General features: G+C 43.7%; 1 protein-coding gene across 1 annotated transcript in view; it reads right to left on the minus strand.

Annotated features, from left to right (window-relative positions):
* LOC124593985 overlaps positions 1–21347 on the minus strand; it is a 446237-nt gene that overhangs the window by 117657 nt on the left and 307233 nt on the right. Inside the window, exons 26-27 of the mRNA XM_047132336.1 lie at positions 19634–19908; positions 9918–10048 (exon numbers count right to left, since the gene is read on the minus strand). Of these exons, the coding sequence (XP_046988292.1) occupies positions 9918–10048; positions 19634–19908 (406 nt within the window). The remainder of the gene's footprint in view (positions 1–9917; positions 10049–19633; positions 19909–21347) is intronic.

Consider the following 21347-nt stretch of genomic DNA (forward strand, 5'->3'; position numbering starts at 1 on the left):
GAAAGATCACTGGTTCCCAGCCAATTCTTTGTCACTAAACCTTGAAAAAAAAACACACTACATGCAGTTCAGAACTTGTAAGGAGTGTCCCACGAGTATATGCCTAACATATGTTGACAAACAGATAGAAGAAGTGGACAGTGCTAAATTCTTGGGATTACAGCTTGATAATAAATTCAACTGGAAAAAGGACACCACAGAACTGCTGTAGCGTCTTAACAAATCTGTATTTGCAATGCGAACTGTGTCAGACAAAGGGGATATAAAAATTAAAAAGCTGGCATACTATGCTTACTTTCAGTCCATAATGTCATATGGGATTATTTTTTGGGGTAATTCATCAAGCCAAGCTAAAGGTTTCTGGGCACAAAAACGTGCAGTAAGAGTTATATGTGGCGTGAACTCAAGAACATCCTGGAGAAGCCTGTTTAGGGAACTAGGGGTACTAACTACTGCTTCCCAATATATTTATTCTTTAATGAAATTTGTCATTAAAAATATATCACTTTTTCAAACCAACAGCTCAATTCATGGAATCAATACTAGAAATAAGAATAATCTTCACAAGGATTTAAAGTCACTTAGTCTTGTACAAAAAGGTGTGCATTATTCAGGAACACGGATTTTCAATAACTTGCCTGCAGCCTTAAAAAGTTAAACAACCGATGACATTCAGTTTAAGAGAAGCCTAAAGGATTTATTGGTGGCCAACTCCTTCTACTCCACTGATGAATTTCTCAGAAGAACCAACTGATTTGTGTGTATATATAAGTACAATATAACTTCTGCAGAATTTCAGTGCAGTAATGTGTTCATTGTAAATAAGTGTGTGTGTGTGTGTAAGTACAATCTAACTTCTGTGCTATTTCAGTGCAGTAATGTGTCCATTGTAAATAAGTATTATAGTAGTTGTATTACACTTTTATTACCCTATAAATAAATAAATAAAAACTTTTTTATTTTAAATTCAGTGCATTAGTATTTGTAAAATAATTTCTTTCATATAGTGTTCATTAAAAAATGACGATCATTACACTTGGAACCTGTGGAATGGTGCATTAGGTTATTTGTTTGAATTGTAAATATTTGTCATGTACTGTTGTTTTTCTGACATGTTCTACATCCTGGAGGACTTCCTCACTACGGATCAATTGGAATGAAAGTAAATCTAATCTAATCTAATCTAATATAGGCAGGTTTGCCACAACGACATTTCTTCGTATGGATCTCACTCAGGAAAGAAACGCCGTTAACATTGTTGAAGATTTCCACGCGTTGGCAATAAATTCGCGGCAAACCACGCATAACGGATCATTTTTCCGAAAACTTGCGCTTGCAGTTGACTATGAATCAAGTTACACTACAAGAATTTTACCGAAAACAATTTCAAAGAATTTTTTATTGTTTTTTGTTTTTAATTCATTCATCAGACATTCAATTGTTAGACGAATAAGGACAACGTTAGTTCATTATACACTGGGAAACAACGTCCAGTAATCTTTTATGGATATGGGTAGGCTAATGAAAACCAAAAATAAAAATAATTGTCGGGTTTCGAACACGGGACGGCGAAAGCGACGCTAGGCACTGTGCCACCGTTTCGGTTGAATTGTTTGTTCGGTAAAAGGATATAAAGTACCTCGAAAACTTTGATAGCCGTTTTCCCAGCAATGGTCGAATGTTTACGAATACACCAAGAAACGTGATCGGTTATTCTGACACCTCTACCACTGAACGAACTTTCTGGGAAACCGAGTTATGGCATTTGATGTTTTCACCTCCTAAGTTCAGATTGCAATATTTAGCGTAAAGATAGCTTAGAAGGCAGTAAAGAATTCTATGATATCTAGTAAGGTTATCTCAGATTTCGAATGTGAATTAATGTGGCTGAAGTTAAGCACCGAATGTGGGTCAAAAATAGCGATCGAATGGTTTTATAGAGTGCTTTAGTCAGGAGCTGTAGTGGTAGAACTGAGAGAACTACCAGAGGTTCACGAGCGAGTTTCGCGATCATGCTATTGTAATAGCGGCGAGACTTCCTCTTGACAGTACAGAATGAAAGAGTTATGCGATCAGAACCGGTTCCGGAGAAAGGATTCCCGTTATGTTACTCTGAATGTCCTATCGGAAAATTACCTCGAGCAGATGGAGAGCCAATTCGTGAAGGTAGCTCCTTAGACTTCCTAGCGACAGACCTCCGCACTATTCGAACCAGGCAACGTATAGCAATGAATCAGCGATCATAAGGCTGTGGTAGCATCAATGACTATGGTTGTTAAAAGGACTGTTAAGAAAAGTAGAAGAATATTTTTGTTTAGCAAGAGTGATAGGATACAAACATCTGAATATCTGAGTAGTTAACATCAAAAATGGAGTATTGAGGACAAAGATGGGGAGCACCAATGGAAAATTTCATTGCTCCTTAGACAATATTTTCCGATCACGGTTTTAAGCGATGAGAAACAAATAGTGCGGTTTAATAACCGTGCTAGACAATTGCTATGTAAAAAAGAGCTTCATCACAGATGTAAGAGAAGTTAAAACCTAGCTGACAAACAAAAACTGAACGAAGGGAAAATGAGCGAAAGGTGAGCAATGATAGAAGCGTTCAATGACTTTGAAAGTAAAATTTTCCCAACCGAACTGACTAGAGACTCGAAGAGGTTTTGATCGTACGTAATCGATTCAAAAGCATGTACTCAGTCAGTCAGTGAGCACACTAGTACGTACGATGACTGAGGGAAGGGCGAAATATTGAATTGGAATTTCTTAAATTGTTTCATCGCTCTACGTATCACATCTCGTATTGACAGAACTGGGAAAAAGTACACGCCTGTCCATGGATTTCTTAGGCGCAACTGCCCATAGACTCTGGAGGCATAAAGGGCGTTTGAATGCCACCGGAAATGTCAGGGAATAAGGAGTCCCAATTATGACTCCCACGCCAGCTAGCGCATCTAGATCGCTCATGTCTAAGTGTACGTTTATGGTGAACGTGCGATGAACGAGAAGAGCGTCGGACAGAGCAACAATTAAAGTGAAGTGTGGTTCTTAGTTGTTATGAGCTGTTCATGATGGAGCTTTCATAGCAGCTTTGAGTGGACTACTGAACAGTGAAGGCTTTTGAATGGAAGGCAAGGTAGTTCTAAATTTACTACGTGAACTTTTTCGTTTATTTCGTGGTGATAAATCTAACGAAGCGCGATTAACAAACGTTACGCCTTTAAATACACCGCGTAACTATAAATAACGAGAAATTGGAAAGGAATTGCATGTACTTTACAGAATTCCCATTTTTTCCAGGTATTTCGAGCTGTTTACGAAAATCTTAAAAGATGTAACTATAGTTTAACGAGAAGATTGTAAAACTAACAAAAATGAGAATTGTAAACGTCGATGATTTCTGAAAAATCATGGTTAGGGACAACAACATGTATGATTTCCCTTATGTTTAGGAATGGTAGACAAAAAACGCATTTGCGTTATTTTTCCTGCACATTCTGGCTCTAGGCCAGTGTTTAAAAAATACGAAGATAATGTTTTATTAGTTAAGCCAGTCAGGTTCCTTTCAGAGTATGCTGATACAGTATCTCCATACTTAGCAAACATATACAACCGCTCACTCTTCGGAAGATCTCTACATAATGATTGGAAAGTTGCACAAGTCATGCCCAGGACAGGAAGTAGACATAATCTACTGATTACAGACCCATATCAGTAAAGTCGATTTGCAGTAGGATTTTTGAACATATACTGTGTTTGGACATTATAAATTACGTCGAAAGAAAAAACGATTTATTGCCCAATATTCAGCATGGATTCAGAAAACATAGTTCTCTTGAAATTCAACTAATTCTTTATTATCATGAAATAATGAGTGCTATCGACTGGGGATGTCAAACTGAATCCATATTTTTAGATTACCGAGCTTTTGACAAAGTTCCTCACAAGCGACTTCTAATCAAACTGCGAGCCTATGTAGTTGTGCGACTCGATTCGTGATTTCCTCTCAAGAAGGTCACAGTTCGTCGGAATTGACGGAAAGTCATCGAGAAAACAGAAGTAATATCTGGCGTTTCACAAGGAAGCGATATAGGTCCTTTGCTGTTCCTGATCCACATGAACAACATAGGAGACAATCTGAGTAGAAAAATGTTCAAATGTGTGTGAAATCTTATGGGACTTAAGTGCTGAGATCATCAGTCCCTAAGCTTACACACTACTTAACCGAAATTATCCTAAGGACAAACACATATACCCATGCCCGAGGGAGGACTCGAACCTCCGCCGGGGCAAATCTGAGTAGCCCTCTTAGATTGTTAGCAGATGATTCTGTCATTACGGTCTTTCAAAGTCGTCAGATGATCTAAACTAGCTGCCAAATCATTTCGATAACATATATTTATGGCGTGAAAAGTGGCAATTGACTCTAAACAAATAAAAGTGTCAAGTCATCCACATGAGCACAAAAAGAAACTCGCTAAAATTTCGGTTAAACGATAAACCACACAATCGAAAGGCAGTAAATTCAACTAAATACTTAGGGACTACAGTTACGAAAAACGTAAACTGAAACAGTCACGCAGATAATGCTGTGGGGAAAGTAAAGCAAAGACTGCCATTAATTGGCGGAACAGTGCAACAGGTCTACTAAAGAGACTGGTTACACCACTTTTGTCAGCCATCTTCTGGAGTATGTTGTTCGGTATGGGATTCGCATCATATGGGAATGACGGAGGACATCGAAAAAGTTCAAAGAGGGCTGCGAAATAGGGAAGAGAGCGCCACGGACAGGATACGTGAATTGGGGTGGCAATCATTAAAACAAAGGCGTTTTTCGTAGCGGCAGGATCTTCTCGTGAAACTCCAGTCAGCAACTTTCTCCCCTGACTGCTAAAATATTTTGTTGGCACCCACCTACATAGGGAGAAATGATCGCCACAATAAAATAAGAGATATCGGAGCTTGCATAGAAATTTTTAAGTGCACCGTTCGAGAGTGGAATGGTAGAGAAAGATCATCTGCCAGGCATCTAATTGTGAACTGCACGTGAAAGAATCTAAAATCCAGATGCTAGTGCTTAGCCAAATTGATAACTAAGCATGTATTACGTTATTCTAGGCTGTGAAGGACAAAAGTAATAATCACTTTTATCCATTTTGTGAATACTTAAGGGAAGGAGCACCAGTAAGAAGCTAACAAAAAATACTTCAACATTAGGTTATCAGCAGCACGAAGAATTTTTAAATGTATCCTTGTTGTAATGTATTGTAAACGAAGAATATTAGCCAAGAAAATAAAAGATTCGGCAGATGTGGCTGACGATGTTATTAAAAGCATTTGCTTACTTCATAATTTAACAGTTGTAAGAGATGTTGAACATCATCGTACGGGAAAACTAACTTCACAATCAATAAATGTGTAGCTTAACCAAGCGGCCGCAAATATTCATAATTTCTTCAAAAACTATCCAATGTATCGAGTACTTATTGCAATAATTGGTAAAATAAACGTTGTCGTATGGCTGTTGTTTTCAATATGTCTCGTTTCATTGCAAAACTTGTCCTAAACTAAACTAATTATGACGGGATTTGACTTTCCGGCCCGGCATTGCAGGCCTGGCAAGTATTTTGGTAATATTACTTTCGACAACCGTGCTCTAAACTAGCGAAGAAAATGCAAGGAGGGATTGTGGACGCTATTTACGGTGCTCGGTTATTACTCGGCAAGGCGAACTGGTTAGCTGGCCGTCGCCATAACTAATTTAGTGACGTGGCTACGTACGGTAAGTGACAGTTCGAAGCAATGTGTGGTGTTAACTCGCAGTGCGTCTGCGAAAAATAGCCATGTAAAGCATCTTCGCGTGTAGCTGTGACAACTTGTAAACGCTACTGATTTTACTGACACAGAACTGGATTTCCAGGCTAGCAAATACAATCAAATACAATCGAAAAAATTCTGCTCCAGCTATGGGCTTTGATGAAGGTGCCAGAATAAAAGAGTCATTATGTGCGGATTAGAGAACATGCATGCAAAAAGAGCATTTGACTTTTTATGAACAAATTAAGCATCGGAAAAAGGCGGCCAGTGACGTAACGTAGTTATACGAACTGTGATTTCATACACTTACGTGAATAAGTGTTGCAAAGTGACAGTGTGCGATGAGTATTGCCAAACAACAGTGCTAGGCAACGTTTTATTGTTGTGAACGCAAAGTTTCGATTTGTGTTCACTTCTCGTCTGTGACTATAACGGAAATGCTTCTGACTATCGTGCAGAAATGGACAGAATAACATTAAAAATACGAAGAGGCTCATTAAGGAGCATCAGACTTACCCTCTTTACTCCATTTCTACTCCGCCTAACTATATATACTTAAATCCTATAAAACTTGCCTGGAGTGTTGCAGAGATCTGTAGCCATATTAAGTCAATCATCTCGCTCACTAATCCAAAAAAATAGCTGCTGGTGCTTTCGTTGTTAAAAAATAAATAATTGTGTGTCATATAGCCGGGTGCAAGTGTCTCGATGTAACTTGCGTGTCATCTTCGCCGCATTTATATTCAGTTTTTTAGGTGGCGCCACAAGATTGAGTGGACCTCCTTCCAGATCTTTCCACCATACAAAATTTGAGTTAGTCACAGGAATCAAATCAGGGGCCTCGCCATTAAGAACCAAAGCGGCTGACTTGCTAGACCGCGCGGATCGTTTGCATTCACATTCGTGAGATGAGGGTTTACTATTGGGACATTACAAGACTGGAAAGGCTGTGTATCATGCAAAGAAAAGTGTGCGATGACCACCGGGAGGAGAGATAATGCGTGGGACGAGGAAACTGAAAATATAATAACCAATCTGCTTACGTTCAAACAAAGAGTCAGCATTATCATCTGCGAGTGAAACAGCAAATGACGAACCAAAAGACGCAGGTGTGGAAAATATCGACCTCACCGGGGAAGGTGGCATTACGAGTACTACAAGCGAAGTACGTGAAATGTACTGTTCGTCCTGTATGTGCTATTTTTCTAAATGGGAACATTATTCCGTGGCGCATGCAGACGTGGAGCGTTTGACAGCAGTCTGCTTGTAGAAGTACTGGAACGTGCGCTGTTACTGCGGCCGCACCCTGTTGCTAGGCGTAATCATGACGATGTATTGTTTACTTTATCCAAGCAATCTTTATTAATAATTTTATAGCCGGCCGCAGTGGCCGAGCGGTTCTAGGCGCTGCAGTCTGGAACCACGCGACCGCTACGGTCGCAGGTTCGAATCCTGCCTCGGGCATCGATGTGTGTGATGTCCTTAGGTTAGTTAGGCTTAAGTAGTTCTAAGTTCTAGGGGACTGATGACCTCAGATGTTAAGTCCCATAGTGCTCGGAGCCATTTGAACCATTGGAACAATTTTATAAACAACCGGTAACTATCAATTTATATTTACAATAGAACAAGATTTTAGTCAACGATATGTAATTAGAAACAAGAAGAGGTGCATTTTCGTTAAAATGGGTGTTATATAAGTGTTAATTAGGATATAGATGATGATTTTTTTTATTTGAAGTAGGTGTTGGAATGGAACGGAAAAAAAAGAGAAATAGTAATGGCGGAAATGAGACTCGAACCACCGATCCTGCTGTTACCAGTCTCGTGCGCTACCGATTTTTTCTATCTTTGTGTTTTGTAGATTTCACGAAACTGCTCGTAGAACATGCATCTCTGTTTAAAATAACGAGTCGCCCGGGAACACAATGCAAGTCTCCCAAATTCTACCGCAGAACCAAGCAGCTTGCCGAAATATACGCCTCAATTTAAGTCATTATAGATGTTCGGAAATCATGCAAAACAATTTTTTCGAGAATTTTTGAGAATTACGTTGAACTGCTTTGGTTGATTATTACTTAAGTTCTGAATTTCACATACGACAAAAAATTTTAAAAATCCGATTGCCGGGTGGTCCCTTTGTAAACGTGGCTCAGAGTGAACCTCTGGGAATGCTGTTCACACTTTCCGCAGCTGCGCTAGTAGTGTCGCTCTTGTCGTTCATCTCAGATGCAACACAAACGTATCCTACTTACGCATACTTTCTGAGCCGTGTGTCGGCTCTCAACATACATCGCGCTGTTAAGATTGTTCTGAGCCCTTCAATTCCATCGTTAATTGATTCTTTCATATTTATCGCTATGCTGCGTACGATTCTGTTGAGATTCCCCTCTGGATGCGTGTATGGCCTTATCGATCTTCGAGTCGTTGCTTCCTGTTAGCCTTGTGTAAGGGAGTAAGATCTTTGGAGGGATGGCCGGTTGGTTGCCTAGCGGTGAAGAGTCGGTCGGTCGGTTTTTAAAATCGGGAATTTGTGAATATCGTGCAATGAGGCCGCGGCGTGGCGGTGGAGATTTGGCTGCTGTTCCGAGAAGCCGGGTGGTCTATCCTGGCGGTGCGAGACGTGTGGGACGAGTTGACGGGACAAGGTTGTAAGCTCTTGCTGTGAACACCCGGGGCCCACGGCTGTGGTTCCGAGTCACTACTTGGTGGGAGCGGCAACGGATGTCTTTAAATTGTCCGTCTGGAGGCGGGAACGATGGACTAGTAACTAGCCTAACCTGAGGAGTGGTATTTCGCCGCCGTGGGTGCAGAGAAGACGAGGGCTCCGGTGACAGAGCGCGTGGCGGCGTGACTGCCCAGTCGGGTACGCTGGCGACGTGGACACCTGCTGTTTCTCTGATAAACTGCAAGTTAAGTTGGTTAAAGGTTTAGAAGTTAATTGAAGAATTTTGGTTTGTGCAACCAGCATCTTTTCTGTCTTGTGGCCTCCTGCGTTTGGGCTTCCTGTCCCTGTCGCCGGTGTATTTATAGACAGTGATCTTTCCCGCTTCTTATTAATACTGCCCGGTAGGAAATGTATTTTTGGGCAGGGATTATTGTTTTAGATTACATTTTTTCTCCCTTTTGGCCTCCTGCGTTCGGATTTCCTGTCGCTGTCGCCGGTGTAATTATAGACAGTGATCTTTTGACTCCTTATTAGTACTGCCTGGAAGGAAGTGTATTTTTGGGCAGGGATTATGGTTCCTGATTTGATTCCTCCTCCTCCCCTGGCCTCGCGTGAGGTCGGTGTGATTGCTGAATGTGAGGCGTTGTGGGTCTGTTAGTCCGCTTCTAGTCTGAGCATCCTTCGGGAGACAATTGTGGCCGCCCTTACACCCGGCCGGTTAATTATTTCTATCCCAGGACATTTTGGTGGCAGGACGTGGTATTAAAGTTGTTAGTTATTGTAAAATGTTAAATGGTTGTGTTTTACTCTGATTGTTTTTGGGCACTGTTTAAAAAGGTTAAGTTTGCCTTTCATTGGTAGGTTTATAAAAATTACGTGGCTTTAAAATTGTTAATTATTGTAAAAGGTGAATATATCTTTACTTTGACTGTTTTAATCTACTTGGCATCCTTTGAAAATGCTAGTTCTGCCTCCCTGTTAGCGAGCCCTTGCAATTTAATATCTTGTTGTGCCAAAATTTAAAAGAAGTGGTTCCCTACATGTCCGGTAGCGAAATTGTATGCAAATTGGTGTTTTGTTTCATTACTTGGAAAGTTTTAATTTTGTTATTAAATGCTTTATCAAAGTCTGTTTTAAGTAAAATGGCTTGGCTATTAACGGTAAAGTAAATCGTTTTGAAAAGGCACTCATGCCTGCTAGCTTTTTTGGATCTGTTCCTGGTCAAGTGGTAAAGAAATAACTTTTAATGGTTGAAGTAATCAATAAAGAAATTGTAAATTGCAACTCGACAGGAACCAACTAATTTTGGCCCCGTTTCCCAACTGGGGGTTTTCCTTGATTAATCGTAACACGCGTCTCATTTTCCTACTTTACGTGACTGGCCAAAGCGCAGTGCCTGTGCCGCTGCTGGTGGGAGCGCGTGCTTAGTTACCCGCGTCCTCGTCGCCCTCGGCCGGCGGCGCTGCGGGCGCTCCGTCGGGCGGCCCCGCGTCCTCCGCAGCCGCCGTCGCGTCGCCGGCGCGCAGCGTCTCCATGCTGGCGTCCGTGGAGCGCGCCAGGGGCCTGCAACAGCCGCACCTGTCTGCAGGACTCACCTAAAACGCAGGCCAGGGCACAGCCGCGGCTGTACAAACTGTGCCTCAGCAGCTCAGCCGCGCCACACGTCGCAAGACTAGGTCTCAGACGTCACATGAAAGAGACTTTTCGATACATAAGCGATGTTTTGACTCATGCTGTTTGTATGTATTCTCAATAATAAATAGTAGTAAACCGAGGCAGCTAGGAGCGCTATTTACAGAAAAAATTTTGTTCTTGTTGTTGTTGTTTTGGGGGAAGAGACCAAACAGCGAGGTTATCGGTCTCATTGGGTTATGGAAGGATGGGAAAGGGAACCATCCCAGCATTTGCCTGGAGCGATTTAGGGAAATCACGGAAAACCTAAATCAGGATGGCCGGACGCGGGATTGAACCGTCCTCCTCCCGAATGAGAGTCCAGTGTGCTACCACTGCGCCACCTCGCTCGGTACAGAAAAAAGGTTTACTCCAACACCAACAAGGATAGCAAATAACGAAATGTTACTCATTGTGTATATTGAAATTAGACAGTCTAAATAATGACTTTCAAATTCTTAAGGTTGCAGGGTAAAATACACGGAGCGAAAGGCTATATACAATTTGTACAGAAACCATATGGCAGTTACAAGAGTCGAGGGGCATGAAAGAGAAGCAGTGGTTGCGAAGGGAGTGAGACAGGGTTGTAGCCTATCCCCGATGTTATTCAATCTGTATATTGAGCAAGCAGTAAAGGAAACAAAAGAAAAATTCGGAGTAGGTATTAAAATCCATGGAGAAGAAATAAATACTTTGACGTTCGCCGATGACATTGTAATTCTGTCAGAGACAGCAAAGGACCTGGAAGAGCAGTAGAACGGAATGGACAGTGTCTTGAAAGGTGGATATAAGATAAACATCAACAAAAGCAAAACGAGGATAATGGAATGTAGTCTAATTACGTCGGGTGATGCTGCGGGAATTAGATTAGCAAATGAGACACTTAAAGTAGTAAACGACTTTTGCTATTTGGGGAGCAAAATAACTGATGATGTTCGAAGTAGGAGGATATAAAATGTAGACTGGCAATGGCAAGGAAAGCGTTTCTCAAGAAGGGAAATTTGTTAACATCGAGTATAGAGCTAAGTGTGAGGAAGTCGTTTCTGAAAGTATTTGTATGGAAAAATGGTTCAAATGGCTCTGAGCACTATGGGACTCAACGCCTGAGGTCATCAGTCCCCTAGAACTTAGAACTATTTAAACCTAACTAACCTAAGGACATCACACACATCCATGCCCGAGACAGGATTCGAACCTGCGACCGTAGCGGTCCCGCGGTTCCGGACGTAGCGCCTAGAACCGCACGGCCACTCCGGCCGGCATTTGTATGGAGTGTAGCCATGTATGGAAGTGAAACATGGACGATAAATAGTTTGGACAAGAAGAGAATAGAAGCTTTCGAAATGTGGTGCTACAGAAGAATGCTGAAGATTAGATGGGTAGATCACATAACTAATGAGGAGGTATTGAATAGAATTGGGAAGAAGAGAAGTTTGTGGCACAACTTGTCAAGAAGAAGGAATCGGTTGGTAGGACACGTTCTGAGGCATCAAGGGATCACAAATTTAGCATTGGAGGACAGCGTGGAGGGTAAAAATCGTAGAGGGAGACCAAGAGACGAATACACAAAGCAGATTCAGAAGGATGTAGGTTGCAGTAAGTACTGGGAGATGAATAAGCTTGCAGAGGATAGAGTAGCATGGACAGCTGCATCAAACCAGTCTCAGGACTGAAGACCACAACAACAACAACAAATAATGACTTCATTTACCGAGTGCGATAATGCAGTATTTGAGATAATTGCAGCACATTCAGGGTGAGTACGGTGAAAAACTCCGCCAACCACCCCACAGTTAGGTTTAACTAGGTTTCCCTAAATCTGTTAAGGCAAATGCTCGGGTACTGCCTAAGACTAGGCAACGAGCAATTATATTGCTCAACCAGCTAAGCTAATACAGTCCGCCTCCGTAGGTGACTGATCAGTGCAGCAGAGTACTATACGGGGGACCTGAGTTCGATTCGCCTTATTTCCAGAAATTTGTTCATGGCTGGAAGATTGGAACGGTGTGCACTGAGCCTCGTCCACCTAGGAACTACGTGACCGAGTAGTAACGGCTCCAGGCCTCGTAACCCGACACCGGGGTAAAGAACAGGGTGATTAACTCACGGCGCTCCATACCGCATCTCGATGACGCCACTGGCTGAAGATGACACGGCGAATGGTCGAATCCAACTGCCTAATCTGTGGCGAGAACGGCGGTGTTTACCATTTTCCCTTCCGTCTCTACTTACCCGGACTCAGTCATATCGTTCAACTATAACCAAGCAATCCTCTTCATGCATTCTTCAGATATATGGGAAGCAGAATGAAGAATCTCTAGAGTTCTGCTTCATAATACACCCACATATCTGCCACACCCTGCATAACTTGCAGCACTGTGCTGGCTGGGAAGCAAAATTTTATTGGAATTTTTTTTACTTTTATGACGTTTGTTTCATTCCATAATATACTATCATATTGCTATGAACGTTACTGAAAAAAAAAAAAAAAAATCAGTGCGGCTGGTCCCGGCTGAGGTTCGAGTCCTCCCTCGGGCATGGGTGCGTGTGTTTGTCCTTATGATAATTTAGGTTAAGTAGTGTGTAAGCTTAGGGACTGATGACCCTAGCAGTTAAGTCCCATACGATTTCACACACATTTTTTTGAAAAATTTTAAGCTGAAGAACTGTGATGGAAAATGCTGACCTCATTTCGCCTTCCCGATTTCAACATACATCGAATAATATGAAGCTACACTGATTCAGTATTTCAGACAGACAAATGGGAATGCATAACGAATATAATGGAGACGCCGGAGTATCATTACAGTCATAATGCAAATCAACAGGATATGTGTGTAATTTACGCTGTAAGTGGAATTAAATGGTGTAAGATTAGGATGTATTGGAATTTATACACGTGTAAGTAATTATAAACCGGTATTTGCTAATTGTTAATTACGTATTACTGCTGTTATAATTTGACCTGTCTAAAGTCATCATAAAACGATCCATTGATGAGTAAACAATTAAATAGCTAACAAACAACTTAATACAAACACACACTACGTACACATATTTAATAAGAAATTATGAGAAGCTTTACTGCAGATTAGGAGGCATAGCCGTGTTAGCACAGTCACATTTGCCAGGCACCCATGCTGAGAAAGGTCATTTGTCGCTTAAGGCGACTCAGGTGGGTGAGAAAAGACCTGCGGTTTCAAGGAACAGCGCGTGGACGGCCTTATTTTCTATAGAAAACTTGATCAGGTATTTTAATAAACATTTATAGGACAAAAAATATACACATCACCGTGGTAGAGAAATGGTCTTCGAGATTGATCGAAAATGTCCTGGGTTCTGGGTTTGATTCCAACCACTGCTTAAACATAAATAAAAGTCAGCGGTCAAAGACTTCTGGTGTAAGGAGTCATCCTCGTTCTGCCACGACCTATCAATGAGATCTGAGGAGCGACAGGGGTTCAGGTCACCCTCTTGCCCTTGTGGTGGAGAACTACCCTTGAAGGCGGAAGAATCAGCAACGATCAAAGGCGTGGGGATACAGAAGGCAATGGAACGACTGCATTAAAGACTAATAATGAATGTCCACAAGATACGTGGCCTGTGATGAAAAAAAGTGTGGTGGTGATCTCTGAATTCATAATTTGCCCCCCAACACGGAACTGCGGGAGGAGACTGTCAAGGTGGAAGTGACTATGAGAAAAATATGGAACAACTAACGAAAGGGTTCATTCTAAGAGCCGCAGTGTGAAATGTCTGAATGTCGTAGGGGATATGAAAATCTGGAACGGAAAAGGCAAACCTCCAGTCCTGATCTAGTGGGGACCGGTCAAGAGAAATCGAAAGAAGATACTATCTCTGGCCATATGAACATACGGCGATAACAACAGTAGCACGAAATGATCAGATGAATATGATTCATTACGAACAGGGCGGTAGCGTAGAGAGTGAACATTTCAGTGGAAGATATATTCTCATAGAATCTACAGCATCCAAATGCCCGCAACAATAGTTCAGGTATACATGCCAATGTCGCTAGCAGAAGATGAAGAGGTAACTCACTTTGAAGGGCGGGATGAAAATTTAATAATACCTAACACACTGTTAAAGAGTCACAAGAGGAGCAGGCATACTTAGAACAGGCCTGGAGGCATGGGAAGATTCTAGTTGGATTACATCATGCTCAGACAGAGATTCCGCAATAAGATAATCGGATTGCAGTGCGTACCCAGGAGCGGACATAGACTCGGATGGGATTTTAGTAATGGTAAAGAGTAGCGTGAAATAGACATATCTAAGTTTAAGAGAATATCCAGATCCATGTAGAAAGAAGTGGACTCCTGAAGTACTGAGTTTAAATTTCTCGAAGGTTGTACGTAACGCGATCATAGGCGTCTGCAAGGGCAAGAGGGGGCACTTACCAACACCCCCTCCCCCCCCCCACCCCCCACCCCACCGAGTAACGATCAATTCCTTAGGACAAACATAGCATCTCTTGAAAATGACCATGTCATTTATATAAAAACTGACAATTTTAGACTGTTGCCCGATGATTAGAAAGAAAACAGCGACAACGTAATGATGGTAAGTTAGGACGACCAAGGGGAAGTATATTAGGGGGAGATATGCTGTTGCGGACCTTTATAAATGCAAGAGATTTGTTAATTTATGAACCAACTGTCGTTTGGATTATTGATTTTTATGAACCGAACACTTCTGAAAATTTACGACAAGCCATTGGCCGCAGAGTGTCACTTGCGTCAGCACTCAAAAAAGTAATGGTCGAGTCGGCGCTCAGAGTGGGTTCGGACAGTATTATTATGCGCCGTAGATACTTTGTTCTAATTGTGCTAATGTATTTACACGGGAAACAAACAGTATTATTTTCTTGTAATTTCGGAATGTTGCAATTCGTTGGCTTTAGCCAATATCTTTTCTACAATTTATTTCAGAAATGGAACTGCAGATATCTAATTTCGTTTATCAGCGACACCTTCTGCAGAAAGTCAGGATACTTCTTCTTGTCTCACTTTTCAGTTAGTGCACCATCTGCAGCTAGTAATAGAAAAGAGAACAAGAACGGAGACGACACGCGTATCTCCCATGTATGCAGCATCCCATGCAAGGTGCTCGGCCGCGTGAAGGTGGCCTGTGGGAAATTGTCGGTGTTCCGGTAACGGCAGCTGTATGGAAGGATCTCGTACCGTTATGTTCTGACTTGTGCGTCATTTTATATAACTTGGAACACACCAGGCAGAAATCCAGTCTGCATGTGGATCGCACTTCCTTAACTCTTGTGGAGAAAGATGTGCAGTATACTGCTGCATCCATTTTCAATATGCTACCAGAAGAATTCAAAGATCTTAGCAGTAATCCACGCGCTTTCGAATCGAAACTGGAGAATTTCCTCATGGGTCAGTCCTTCTATTCTGTCGAGAAGTTATTTGAAAAATTAAGCTGATTCCTATGTTATATTGCTGATTGCGTTTACTTAAATTTATGGCTTGACTTTTTTGGGTTCATAAACATTTTATTTTATCTGTTATTACTTCTATGTTGTAATCTCATACACTGAGACATTCCATGACCTTGGAGATTTGATCCTCATGACCTACTTGAGTTGCGAGATTTGAAATGAGTCACATAAATGTGTCTCGCGTTTTGCTTATGATTTTAAAAATACATACCTGACAAAAAAGTGAAGCACCCAGCTGGGGACGAGGGAACGAAATGGAACTTCACGGATTGGTAGAGTCTGTGGTGTTATTTCAGTGATTACAGCGTCAAGTCATGTTTACTAAAAGCTTGACACTATGAGCCCGCTTAGCAGTATAGCGTTAGAACCCCTTTGGTCTGGATGCACGCACTGATTCGGTTGGGAAGGGTGTCACAAAGCCTTGTATCCTCTCCCGAGGCAAGGGGGTCTGCAACTGTTGTAGCTGCTACTTCATATCCCGGATGCCGGCTCTAAGACGTTGACGTCCGAACTGCTCCCACGCATGTTTTATCGGTGATAGCTCTAGGGATCTTCCCGGCCATTCCTGGACATCATGCAGGCTGGTTTTAGAGACATGTGCCATTTGTGGAGGAGAACTGACCTGGTGAAAACTGGCGACCAGTTACTGTCCCATTAGAAGTAACACACGAGGACGCAGGATGTTTGTGACATTCCGTTGTGCCGTCAGGCTTTACGTCAACCACTGCCAGTCGTGAAATGAACTTATACCCGATGGCTCCCCACGACATGACGCTGGATTTTAACACCACTGTTCCTCCCCGGAACACTGGAAGAATGCGACAGTTCTCCAGGTAACCGTCGTACTCGTCGACCCCGGTCATCCGCGGTAGCGCGGAACCGCGGCTGATAACTGAACTCATTGCGGGGCAACTGGGTTGGGTTGGGTTGTTTGGGGGAGGAGACCAGACAGCGAGATCATCGGTCTCTTCTGATTAGGGAAGGACGGGGAATGAAGTCGGCCGTACCCTTTCAAAGGAACCATCCCGGCATTTGGCTGAAGCGATTTAAGTAAATCACGGAAAACCTCAATCAGGATGGCCAGACGGGGGATTGAACCGTTGTCATCTCGAATGCGAGTCCAGTGGGCTAGCCAATGCGCCACCTCGCTCGGTGCGGGCAACTCATCAGCATACCACGCTTCCCTGTCACGGAACCATTCTAAACATAGCCATTTGTGTTGTTTACGGCAGCCTGCGTATGGGGTGGTAACTCCTAGTCTAGCTCCTGCCAGTAGCAGCATTATGCAGTATTGTGTTGGATATAGTAATGTATGTTGAATAATTAGATGACGACGTATAGATAAACATGCTGTTGACAGTAATAATTTGTGTGAGGATAATGCAGTACCTGTTTAGATGATAAGTAATAGATTGGAACGTAATAAATAAGACTTCGACCAGTGGTGCGAGAGGACACAGATTCTTACAGGAATTGCATCACTTGTTCTTGGACGATGGACGCAAATGTGAAGGAAATTTGATGTTCTTAGTCTCGGCTGCTGGGGTCAATTGACCGGATATCTTGATGACGAATATGCCTGCCGCGACGTTCCTATGCAGTACAGCATCCGGTAACTGTCATATGAGAACGCCCCGCAACTGTGGATATTGCACGATTCGAACTGCCGGGCAAATGGAGATCGTCAGCTAGGCCCCTTTCCAACTCTGTCAGCTGCTGATAACGCTGTTCCACGATAATATGCGGTATCTCCGTGTCCTTCACAGTGATCTTTTAACATGTGACGCTGTTCGTGTCTATTATATAGCAGTTTTTCACAATTCAGATTACACACTTCTGGAAGTTCTGGAGCTGACTTAATACATAAAATTTTACACACGAACCTTTGTCCGAAAATGTCACCCAACGTCGCTACGGAGCGTCGGTGTCATAGGCACCGGTGCCAATAAATGTATGTATATACAGGAGGATTCCGTGACGGTGTTATGGAGGTCCTAGGATGTCGGGGGAAGATAACTGTGTCGGCCGATGTGGCCGAGCGGTTCTAGGCGCTTCAGTCTGGAACCGCGCGACCGCTACGGTCGCCGGTTCGAATCCTGCCTCGTGCATGGATGTGTGTGATGTCCTTAGGTTAGTTAGGTTTAAGTAGTTCTAAGTTCTAGGGGACTGATGACCTCAGATGTTAAGTCCCGTAGTGCTCAGAGCCATTTGAACCAAAGGTAACTGTATCAATTTGAGGTAAGGGCCCCTGTTCCGGAAACAAATAGGCCGAAAGTTATAAGTGGAAACCGTGATGATACCTCTGATAGTGGAATACATGTACTGGTACTATTGTTGCTAAGAATGTGGGGTATGCAAATTTCAGAGATGGTAGTACGGGATAAAACACGTGTAGTAAACATGGGCTCTAAAACCTGACGAGCTACGAACACTTGTTCATCTTCTCTAGCGTCAAACACATCTCCTTATTCAACAAGTGCTCAGAGCTCTTAATGTATACATTTTAAAACTTTGTGTTCTGCCTTACGGCAGGTCTTGTCATGGGGCAGCCTCGTCAGAGAGGTCCACCGCATGAGCGTCTAGGGAAGTGATTGCAGTGGTGGTTTCCCGTTGCCTTCCACTGATGATGATGAAATGATAATGAGGACAACACAATACCCAGTCTCTGAGAGGAGAAAAATTCCGACCCAGCAGGGAATCGAACCCTGGCCCCTTGGCGTGACAGACTGCCGCGCTGACCACTCAGCTATCGGGGCGGACATACATTTTGAAGCCCATGTTTAATTGACATTTTTTCTGGTTTTGGTACATACTACCACCCCCGAAAGTTGTCTACCCTACAGTCTGTCAACAACCGTATCGGTGCATGTATTCAAATGTAAGAAGTAGCAGAACGATTTTCCGTTACAACTTTCGACTCGATCGTTTCCATTACAGGGACCCTTATTTCAAATTGATACATTACGCTTCTCCATCATCCTACAAAGTTTGTATCATCATCACAGAATCACCCTGTATATGCGTAGGCTTACATTTACAGGCGCCGGCGCCTGTATCTTTGACGACCTGTAGGGTCGCTGTATGACGTTTCTGGAAATGGATTCCTACGTAAAACGTGATCCACTAAGCCCCTTCTACAACCTGGGAGTAGGCATTAGGAGTGGAATGACCATATAAAATTAATCGTCGGTACTGCAGATGACAGACAGAGATTCATTGGAAGAATCCTAAGGAAATGCAGTCCGAAAACAAAGGAAGTAGGTTACAGAACCCTTTCTCGGCAACTGCTTGAATACTGCTCACCGGTGTGGGATCCGTACCAGAAAGGTTTGATAGAAGAGATAGAAAAGTTCCAACGGAGAGCAGCGTGCTTCGTTACAGGATCATTTAATAATCGCGAAAGCGTTACGGAGATGATAGATAAACTCCAGTGGAAGACTCTGCAAGAGAGACGCTCAGTAGCTCGGTACGGGCTTTTGTTGAAGTTTCGAGAACATACCTTCACCGAGGAGTCGAGCAGTATCTTGCTCCCTCCTACGTATATCTCGCGAAGAGACCATGAGGATAAAATCATGGAGATTAGAGCCCACACAGAGGCATGTCGACAATCTTTCTTTCCACGAACAATACGAGACTGGAAGGGAGAACCGATAGAGGTACTCAAGGTACCATCTGCCACACACCGTCAGGTGGCTTGTGGAGTATGGATGTAGATGTAGATGTAGAGCCTGTAGAGGCAACCGACCACGTGTTCTGGCTACTTCACGTTTTCAGTCAGACAGTGTATGATGCAGTGTGAAACAGGGAGATCAGTCTGATCCGCACGCAATTCTAGAGGCTGGAGTCCCACTCTTCAGAGCTACCGTTTTGTACTGGTCTGCGGTTGGTCACTTACAAGGAAATGTGTAGTAGGGTGACCGAACTCAGCTCCTCGTACTCGGTATTCAGACAGTCGCCCATAGTTCGTAATGTAGGAGGCAGCTACGGGCAGGGCTACCAACCTGAGGCGCACGCGGTCCTCGCGGCCGCGCCCCCGCTCCTCGGACTTGGCCCGCGCGCCGTCGCAGCGGTAGCGGCCGGTGGAGTGCGTGTGTCGTCGCTCGCCGTGGCGCTCCTCCGATCGGAAGCGGCGGTCCGCTTTCTTGTAGAGGCGCGGCTGCTGTTGCTGCTGCTGCTGCTGCGCCTGCTGGCGGGGGCCTTCCGGGGAGTCTGCGAAGCCCGCCGGCGGCTGCACGATGTCCGGCGACGGGCCGTCCGCCGCCGTGCTCTCCAGCTCCTGTCGGCACAGTGGAAACCTTTACGTACAGCCGAGTCGTGGGGGCGCCGATGCACACTGTGTACTCAGAATGTCGCCGGATCTTGTATTGGCATACTGGGTAACAAACATAACAAAATAATGAACGACACCTCACAACAATTGATAAGAGCTACACTACTGGCCATTAAAATTGCTACACCAAGAAGAAACGCAGATGATGAACTGGTATTCATTGGACAAATTTATTATACTAGAACTGACATATGATTACATTTTCACGCAATTTGGGTGCATAGATCCTGAGAAAGCAGTACCCAGAACAACCACCTCTAGCCGTAATAACGGTCTTGACACGCCTGGGCATTGCGTCAAACAGAGCTTGGATGGCGTGTACAGGTACAGCTGCCCATGCAGCTTCAACACGATACCATAGTTTATCAAGAGTAGTGACTGGCGTATTGTGACGAACCAATTTTCTGCCACCATTGACCAGGCGTTTTCAGTTGGTGAGAGATCCGGAGAATGTGCTGGCCACTGTTCAAAGTACCGTCAATGCGAACAAGAGGTGACCGAGACGTGGAACCAATGGCATCCCATATCATCACGCCGGGTGACGCCAGTGTGGCGATGACGAATACACGCTTCCAATGTGCGTTCACCGCGATGTCGCCAAACACGGATGCGACCATCATGATGCAGTAAATTGAACCTGGATTCATCCGAAAAAATGTCATTTTCCCATTCATGCACTCAAAAATGGCTCTGAGCACTATGGGACTTAACATCTGTGGTCATCAGTCCCCTAGAACTTAGAACTACTTAAACCTAACTAACCTAAGGACATCAGACACATCCATGCCCGAGGCAGGATTCGAACCTGCGACCGTAGTAGTCGCGCGGTTCCGGACTGAGCGCCTGACCCGCTAGACCACCGCGGCCGGCTTCATGCACTCAGGTTCGTCGTTGAGTACACCATCGCAGGCACTCCTGTCTGTGATGCAGCGTCAAGGGTAACCGCAGCCATGGTCTCCGAGCTGATATTCCATGCTACTGCAAATGTCGTCGAACTGTTCGTGCAGATGGTTGTTGCCTTGCAAACGTCCCCATCTGTTGACTCAGGGATTGAGACGTGGCTGCACGATCCGTTACAGCCATGCGAATAAGATGCCTGTCATCTCGACTGCTAGTGAAACGAGGCCGTTGGGATCCAGCACGGCGTTCCGTATTACCCTCCTGAACCCATATTCTGCTAACAGTCATTGGATCTCCAACAACGCGAGCAGCAATGTCGCGAAACGATAAACCGCAATCGCGATAGGCTACAACCCGACCTTTATCAAAGTCGGAAACGTGATGGTACGCATTTCTCCTCCTTACACAAGGCATCACAACAACGTTTCACCAGGCGATGCCGGTCAACTGCTGTTTGTGTATGACAAATCGGTTCTAAACTTTCC

The sequence above is a fragment of the Schistocerca americana genome, chromosome 2 (genome assembly GCF_021461395.2).
Source record: "Schistocerca americana isolate TAMUIC-IGC-003095 chromosome 2, iqSchAmer2.1, whole genome shotgun sequence".
NCBI lineage: Eukaryota > Metazoa > Arthropoda > Insecta > Orthoptera > Acrididae > Schistocerca > Schistocerca americana.